Below are 9,512 nucleotides of genomic sequence, written 5' to 3' on the forward strand. Positions count from 1 at the left end.
AGCTAGAACATGTATGAAGGGAAAATTAGGATTAATTAGAAAATGTCATATTAGGAATAATAAACAAAGAAAGACAGCTTGATAGACTAACAATCACATACAAAGATTCTGTAAAGATAAATTACGGAATAAGAATTGGTAAATACTAAATAGATATGCAAAAAATAAAGTGAACTTTGGATAGAGTAGAATAGAGAGACTCATTAGTGGCAGCGTAAGTCTTCAGTGAATCGTTAACCTGTTGATGAAGACAACTTGATATAAAAATATATAATACCCCACATAATATTGACAATTATTTATTTTTGGCTAAAATACATTATATATATTTATAAAATTAATGTTGATTAATACTAATTTACTTATTATTAAAATTATAATATATTATTATTTGTTATAAATTATAACAAATTCCATTTGAAGGTTTATGTAAGGACAGAAATTAACACGTTGACTGCCACATGGCCGCCGGCGGTCATTCAATTGGTATTTGTTTTACACCAAGAATATTTTTCAATGTATTCTAAATTTGTACCCAAATATTTGAAAAAATAGAAAAATAGAAAAAAAATTGTAATAATTCCCGCTACGCCACGGTCCTTATTTTAGTGCATTATTGTAGCGCCATAGAAAAGTTAATAATATAAAACCAAATGCATTTATGATCGCCGACGGTCATATGGCGTGGTAGTAATGATGAACTATGGGCGCCGGCGGTCACAAATGCATAAAATTTGAGAATTACAGATGACCGCTGGCGGCCATGTGGCAGTCAACGTGTTAAAGAAATATTATCTGACACCAGATAGTAAAGAGTATTTATTAAATGAAAATGTCTATGTTGTGTATACTAATACATTGTGTAACACAGTACAGTAGTATTACACTTGTGTAATAATAATATTAGATACTACACATAAGGTGCTATACATAATGCATAAACAAAAAATTTATAAAAAAAAAAAACAATTGTAAAGATACGCAATTATAATTTAATTTAGTTAATTATTTTTCAAATACAAGAATTATTTAGACTGTCGGTTTTAGATTGTGTTATAACTGTTATAAGTATAAAATAATCCATAAAACAAGTTTTCAAAAAGTAGTTTAGCGATTAATTCTTATGTCATCGTGCCAGTTATTTGGATTAAAAACTAAAAACTAAATTTACTTCATTGAACAAATTATTTTCAGCAATCTTAGGTAGGATATAGATTTGTATAGGTCTTTAAAATTTATTGTAAATTGAAATTATCTTTCATTTGAAATATTATTTTGTTTATGTATTTAATACCTTACCTATTAGTTGGTTTTATAAATATCGTCGATGTGGAGCAAGTAGAAATATTATGTACTTATTATTCTTTTTGTCAAAATTTTTTTAAAACGGACTTTTTGACCGATTACTTTAATAGCCCACGAGGCCGGAGGCATGACGCACGAACACTGTCGTCGAACAAAACGTGAACATTATCTAATTGTTTTCAACAGTGTATGAATTGTCGTTTCGTTTTTGCGGCGCACCTTTCACTGCTGATAGTGCCGACTGGCATCTGTGGTTTCGCGCCAAAAATCGTGATTGACTATTCGAGATAACTCGACGAAAATACGAAATCTGTTGTGAATTTGTAAATGAATTGTGAGTTCTAACACTTCGTACGGTCATCGCTCAGGCGTTCGGCGAGTACTATTGAACCACCGAACCAAAGAATTGAGACCGTTACGAGATTTGTTAACCGTGTTCAGTATTTTCATTGTCGTTGGTTTTTCAATCGCGGTCAAAGAATCGATCGGCCAAACCAAAATTGGTACAAGTGCCTACGACGTGCACAATAGTACTCTGCACAACAAGTTACCTACTTGTAACTGATGAAAGTAAGTTCCTCAACTGTTTCCGTCAAAACCCCGTTGATGGTCATTGCTACACACGACATTTTGCGAACCGAAATCAAATCATTGTTTTTGTTTTGTAATTCAGCAACATGCCTGACGGTGACGATTTAAAATGCTTGATTGCCGAAGAAAAACTCGAAACTCCTTCAACATTTTCATTCCCATTTACTCCATACGGGATCCAACATGATTTCATGTCAGAACTTTATTCAGCTATAGAAGGCAAGAAACTAGGAATTTTTGAAAGTCCTACTGGAACTGTAAGTCACGAATAGTTTTTCCTTATATAAGTCCCACCGTGTTTTGTTTCTAAACATAAAATATTTATTTTTATTCTTAATTTACCAGAATATGAATAAATGTGATTGCTTTTGAAATATTTTAATTGAATATTTTATTAGGGTAAAACTTTAAGTATTATTTGTGGGGCTGTACGTTGGTTACTTGATCATGAAAATAGAGAATGGACACAACTCAAGCTGGCACTCGAGTCACTTACTATGAAAAACGAAGAAACTAATAATGATGATGATGATGATTGGATCACTGGACAAGCTAAATTAGCAGAACAACAACATAAAGTATATGAAATAAATAAAATGCTTAAATCATTGGAAGAATTCAATAATAATATTGAAAAAATTAAAAAGGTAGGTATTTTAAATTATTGAATTTTTTGTTAATTTATTATTCAACATATTAACATGTTCACCGCCACTGCTGATCACTGGTCGGTGTTGGTAGTAGGGGCCGTCAGACCACCGACAATCCTTGTCATTGTTTGTATTTAGAATATTGCATATTAGTATTAAATGTAAATTATACATTGTATTAACATTTTTCATACAATATATATGATATAATATACTTTATTGTAAATATTTATTATACAATATAAGATATATATTTTGTATTTAATTAATAACTAAATAATGTTTTTTTTATCATATATTCAGGAACAAGAGGTTAAAAAAAATAAAGTCAAGTCATTGGCAACTAAAACATTAAACCAAAAAAAATTCCATTGAAATAGAAAAAGACAAAGATTTTTTTGATGAAGAAAGTGAATATTTACTCGAAGATTATGATCAATTGTCTTCTGTGGATGATTTTGAAGAAATATCCGATGAAAAAGTCCAGTATGAAGGAGTCAAAGTAAAGTTCGACAATTTATATTATATTTCATGAATTAATTGAGATGTAATATCCTATAGGTATTATTATCATTATAAATCTTTTCTATAATTTGAATGACTTTTTACATATATTTTATACTTCTAAAATCTTGTTGGTTTTATTTTAAACTGAAAAAAATTTAATTTTATATAATATTATAAAAACTACATTTTAGAATATTACTAAATATTAAATATACATATATATATATATTTAAAGTAGTAAATTACCTATTAATTTTGTGATTAATAAAAAAAAAACCCTAAGTACTCATTATGGTATAGTATAGTATAGTAAACCTTTCAATAAATTGCATTTTATTACCCAACTATTGATAAATATGTTGACAGGTTTGAGAAAAGTATTTTTATTAATAGTTTAATTGGTAACCTACATTATTTTACTTTTATCACTTGTATAGATTAAAAAATTAAAGATACATTTAGTATAAAAATCTTAATTCGTTAGACAATTTGTCAAATTTTCTTAAACTAAAACAATGTAAACTAATTACGAACACAAAAATAATTATATAAGTACTATTTTTCTTGTGTAAATTTATTTTTATGGGTTTTTCTATTGTATTTACGGTTAATATTCATTAATTTATGGATAATTATATTATGTTTAATTTATTTAATTTTCCAATTTATAGATTTATTTTTGTAGTCGTACTCATTCTCAATTATCACAGTTTGTGGCTGAACTGAAGAAAAGTCCATTTTCCACTTCTCGTATTATACCATTAGCGTCTCGTCAAAATTATTGCATAAATAAAACAGTGAAAACATTAAAAAATGTTACTTTAATGAATGAAAGGTAATTTTTAATATTTGAATATCCTCAAAAATATATTTAGCTTTTGTAACAATTATTGAATAAATAATTTATTTTTGCAATAGATTTTTTTATTTTACTTTCTTTAAGTTTTATATGATTTTGCATACAGATGTTTAGAAATGGGAAAAAAAAAGACTTCTGAAAAACCTACCAAAGTGTCTTCAGCTGGTTCAGTAGTTAAGAAAAAAAAATCTGAAACTTTATGCAAATGTGTATATAACGATAAAGATAAAATTCAATCATTAGCCGAGGAAGTAACTACAGAATTAAGAGATATGGAAGAATTAGTAAATAGAGGAGATCAAATATCTGCTTGTCCATATTATGCTAGTAGAGAATCTATAAAGTATGCCCAGGTAATGTAAAATAAAATAATATTAATGTTATATATTGTTTATTTATTTTGCATTTATAGATTATAACTTTACCATATAATACATTATTACATAAAAGTACCAGAGAGGCAAGTGGCATCCATCTTGAGGGTAATGTATTCATTATTGATGAAGCTCATAATTTATTAGATACTATTGGTCATATACACAGCTCACAAATAAATGGTCAACAGGTACATCTATAATAAATAATATTTAATAATATAATTATTTGCAATTATTTACTTAGATTATAGCTATATACGATATACCATTAAATTAATTTTTGTTCTCAAGTTTGTTTACTAAAAATATTTCTAGTTACAATCAGTTTCAGATTCTGTATTTGTGCATGTTATATATAAATAATAGTCTTCTAGTTGTTGCACATAATTAGCAGAATTATTGTTTTTATGTCTTCTTCTTCTTCGGTTTTTTTTAAAGGCCATTAAGGTCCATTACCGCAACACAAACTTGCTTCCATCTGTCTTTATCCTGTGCTATTGTTTCACCATCTGAGATTCCAATCTCTGCTAAATACTTCTCCACTTTATCAATCCCCCTTTGTTTCGATCTGCCTAGTGGTCTTTTCCATTTTAAAACTGTTTTCATAAGACTATTTGACCTCCATACAGGACCAGCCCATACTATTCTCCTATATTTTAATACTGCTACTATGTCTGGTTCTTTATATAACTGTTGTATTTCTATATTGCTTCTCTTTTCATATTGTTAAGTGATATTTTTAAGTCTTACTTTTACTAATTTGATATATGATTTATCTAATCATTTTTAAATTATTACATTTTAGTTGACCCATAGTTATAGCCAGTTAATACAGTACAAGAACAAGTTTGAGTTAAGGTTTAGTGCCAATAATTTGCTGCATTTGAATCAGTTAATTTATGTTATTGGAAAGCTCATTAACATGCTTGGTAATGTAGCTATTAATATATTATCACATTATTTTAATAATATCTAATCATTTTCATGTATTAAAGGTGGTACTCCGGGTGTTAGTTATACGGAAAATAGTCGAATAAAAGTTGAGTCAAAAGTTTACACGCTTGAAAATTTTGTACATCAAGCCGAAATTGATCATCTAAACATGTTCACTCTTGTTGACTTTTTTAAAAGAAGCAAGATAGGTCAAAAAGTAATTTTTATAATATTTATAAGTTTTTACTTTTTTGAATGACAACATACATTTTTAAATTCATATTCTGAAGCAGAATATCTTTTGAAGTATTTCAATACATACAAATCTAAATTCGGATGAGTAGCTTACCTAATACCTAATTAAAATTTTGGTTAGCGAAATTGAGTGACATGGAAAACCCCATAGAATGATGGTTTACTACTTTGTTCACCTAAAATTTAAACTTGCAATACTTAAAACTCATAAACTACTCAATTGAATTTAGAATTTTGTGTATCAAAATACTCCGAAAAATATTCTGCTTTAGAATATGAATAAAAAAGTATGTTGTCATTCAAAAAAGTAAAAAATATTAAAATAACTAGTAATTATGAAAAAAAAATATTTTCAAAAACGTTAATAGATTTTGAAATAATGAATGTTGTTCTATAAAAGAATCACCCAATATATATTTTTTAATTTTCAGATTAGAGGTTATTCTGAAAAATATATGCCTTCAGTATCATTGCAACCAATTAAACCTAAACTAAGCAGTTTACAAACTTTTCTCAAAGAAATTGAAGCTAAAAAAAATAAAGGCAAAGAACTAAAAAAAGGTTGGAAAACAGAAATTATAAACATTTAAATAATTATGTATTTAATTTGTAAATTTAACACAAATACATCTACAATTAAATTTTCATTTTATATAATATATTTATATTTGTATTTAAGATAACAAACATACTGAGCCACAAGTCACAGATATAATTAGCAACAACCCTCTTACACCAGTAATGGCATTTATAGAGTCATTAACAAATTGCTGCGAAGATGGTCGTATTATTAGTACTACACAGCCATTAGTTGGCAAAGGAGTATTTAAATTTTTACTTCTGAACCCTGCAGTTCATTTTAAAGAAATTGTTGATAAAGCTAGGTAAATATTTCTATTCTTTTTATTTTAATAATTTTATAATAGTATTTTATTTATGTTTTTAAGTATAGTAATTTAAATATTCTAACATTAGGTCAGTGATTGTTTCGGGTGGAACAATGGAACCTATATCCGAGTTTAAGGATCAGTTGTTCAATTTCAATGGTGATAATTCTGATAGAATTGTGCATTTCAGCTGTGGTCATGTCGTACCACCAGATCACATCTTACCATTGATTGTATGTTCTGGGCCAACTGGTAAACAATTAGATTTTTCTTATCAAGAGAGAACTTCAATTAAAATGGTATGATTGTATTTTTTTATTATTATAAACGTTAAAATGTTTAACTAGTATACTTTTCAAGTCACAATATGTTATAGCTTAATGAAATTGGTTCATTACTAGAAAACATTTGTCGAACAGTTCCTGCTGGAATTGTGTGTTTTTTTCCTTCTTATGACTATGAACAGCTTGTTTATCAGCATTTAGAGAAAAACAAGGTTATTAATAGACTTTCAGAAAGAAAAAAAGTAATTATATCTGTTTATTTTTTACCATCCTTAATGATTTAATGTAAAAATAATTCCCAAATTTAAAATTGTACGAAATATAACTTAATTTATTGTAACTGAAGGTGTTTAGAGAACCAAAGTTAACTAATCAAGTTGACGAAGTTTTGAAGAATTATTCGCAAGCCATTACAAAAACATCGCCTACTAATCCTAAAGTAACGGGTGCATTATTATTTAGTGTTATTGGTAATTATATTTTTAGATTTTACACTAATTAAATAAATATTATACATTTTACAATAGGTTGGTATATAATTTGTATTATATTTATATTATTACAGGTGGAAAGTTAAGTGAAGGTTTGAATTTTAGTGATGATCTGGGACGTTGTGTTATTGTCATTGGTCTTCCATATCCAAATATTAAGTCACTTGAATTACAACAGAAAATGAACTATCTTAATAGCCATATGGTATAATATATTGAATTTTAAAAGTGAACTTAAAAATATAGTTATTATTATTTAGGGTCAAGGTACTGGGCAACAGCATTATGAAAATTTATGTATGAAAGCTGTAAATCAATCAATTGGTCGTTCTGTACGTCATCAACGAGATTATGCGGCAGTATTACTTTTAGATCATCGTTACCAAAGAGATAATGTTTGCAATGCTCTTCCTAAATGGTTGCAACCTTCTTTACAAGTACATTCCAAATTTGGATCAGCATTTGCTCAGTTAAATAAGGTATTCTTTTGTTATACATTTAAAAATAAAATCGATAATTTTTATATTGAAATCCAAGTAGCCAGTAGGAATAATATATTGTAATCTATAAAATGCTTTTGCTGCATGCACTGCAATAATCAAAATTAGTTAAAATTTGAACAATATGACTACTCGTATACATATTAAAATTATTTTACAATTATTTTTATGCATGTTGAATGAATAGGTTTTAATAATTAATTAACTAAGTAATATTTTTAAACAAAATAGTGATTGTTTTATTTATTATTTAATTAAATAATTTTAGATATGTTGCTTTATCCTATTATTGACTTTATTAGGTTTAAATTTTACATTATTATTTATTTACTTTTTTATTCACAATTTTATGCTAAAAATAAAGATACTTTAAAGCAAAAATTAATTGTTATTTTCAGTCATATAATTTATCTTTCTTAGTGTATAAATATAATCTTTTTAAATATTTAGATAATTTATTGTCAACTAAGTTTTATAATCATATTCACTTTTTAATGACCGTCATATGGGGATAACCGGATAAATATTAGTTCATTACTTTTTTTCTTAAAATTAAATACCTTAAAGTAGTTTATTATATATTACATAAGTAATAATTTAATAATAAGAATGAGGAATTAAAAATTAAAATTAAATGTGTTGAGTACATGTTTATAAATATTAAATTATAAATAATATAGTATTTTTAAATTAATTATTTATATAGTTATATTTATAACTAGTTATGTTTATATGTTACAAGTATTAAGTGTTAAATAAATAATATTTTAGTGTTAAATATAACTCATAACATGTGCATATAATAACTGCTACATACAGTAAATTTCAATGACAGCTATTATTTATTTTCAGTTTTTTACAGCAAAAAAGAAATTACAACAATGATCATTTGATTTTATAAATAAATTTCAAGATGCTACAATTAGTAAATATTTTAAAATTTATTTTTTAATCAAGATTTTCATTTCTTAGTTATTTTTTACTTTTCATACTTTGTTTTAAAAAATTAACTGTTTACTTTTTATTTTACTTTTAATGTTTTGTTTTATGAACTATTCCTATATGATGAAACTATGAGTTACGTTTTTAAATTCAATGAATAATGTATGAATATGACTCACAGTCTTAGAATTAAATATTTGTAATAAAGAATATTTTTAGAAAAATAAATGTATAATAATATCATAAAATGTATTTTGCCAAAATTGTATTAAACTAGTAACTCAGTTTTATTAATGTTCAATGTACAAAAATTTATGAAAATTTATTTTTATTTGCATTAATTATATCATATAGTTTTTTTTATGAAAATGTTTTGTTTTATTTAACTTTTGTATGAATACATTTTGGTATGGTTGGTATGGAATAACACTGACTTTTGTGGGATGTTTACAAACTATTGTTTTATTTCCCTATTTATTACATATATATATTATGTACATTTACCTAACAGTAGGTTTATATTTTTTATTATCTTGGACATCGAGACAAATTTTCCCTTCGTGGTATTTTATTATGATTTATGACCAACAATTATGCGGACACGTGTGGCTCTGCAGTGCAGGATTATGTCGAGGTTTTTTTTTCATAACTTGTATCACAATCACGTCTGTCCGTGTGCACTATGCCACTATGTCGTAATGGCATCACAGTGCTGCGAATTATTAGTTGCTCCAAACATAATACACGACCTTGACGGCACGCTGAAACAAAACGAACATTATTGGTATGTGTGTTATGCGCGTATGTCTATTGTCCCAACGCCTTATTACCGTATTGTGCCATCTTCGAGCCTCGAGGAAACGACAAGCGGTCGAAAGAACAACGTTCTCGAATTTCTTTGAGACGGCCGAGTGTCAAGACCTCGGATGTT

At 26.7% G+C, this 9,512-nt stretch overlaps 1 protein-coding gene across 1 annotated transcript; it reads left to right on the forward strand.

Moving 5' to 3' along the window:
• The first annotated feature begins 1,593 nt into the window (after window positions 1-1,593).
• On the forward strand, window positions 1,594-8,870 carry LOC132926442 (ATP-dependent DNA helicase DDX11). The gene is given in 18 exon segments (XM_060990798.1): window positions 1,594-1,875; window positions 1,979-2,153; window positions 2,295-2,543; window positions 2,850-2,902; window positions 2,904-3,048; window positions 3,725-3,888; window positions 4,019-4,265; window positions 4,325-4,477; window positions 5,095-5,218; window positions 5,285-5,439; window positions 5,909-6,038; window positions 6,157-6,361; window positions 6,453-6,663; window positions 6,741-6,890; window positions 6,995-7,118; window positions 7,214-7,344; window positions 7,400-7,618; window positions 8,492-8,870. Coding segments are annotated over 17 exon segments (2,664 nt in total). The 5' UTR covers window positions 1,594-1,875; window positions 1,979-1,982; the 3' UTR covers window positions 8,525-8,870.
• The last annotated feature ends 642 nt before the right edge of the window (window positions 8,871-9,512 follow it).

The sequence above is a fragment of the Rhopalosiphum padi genome, chromosome 3 (assembly GCF_020882245.1).
Source record: "Rhopalosiphum padi isolate XX-2018 chromosome 3, ASM2088224v1, whole genome shotgun sequence".
Lineage (NCBI taxonomy): Eukaryota > Metazoa > Arthropoda > Insecta > Hemiptera > Aphididae > Rhopalosiphum > Rhopalosiphum padi.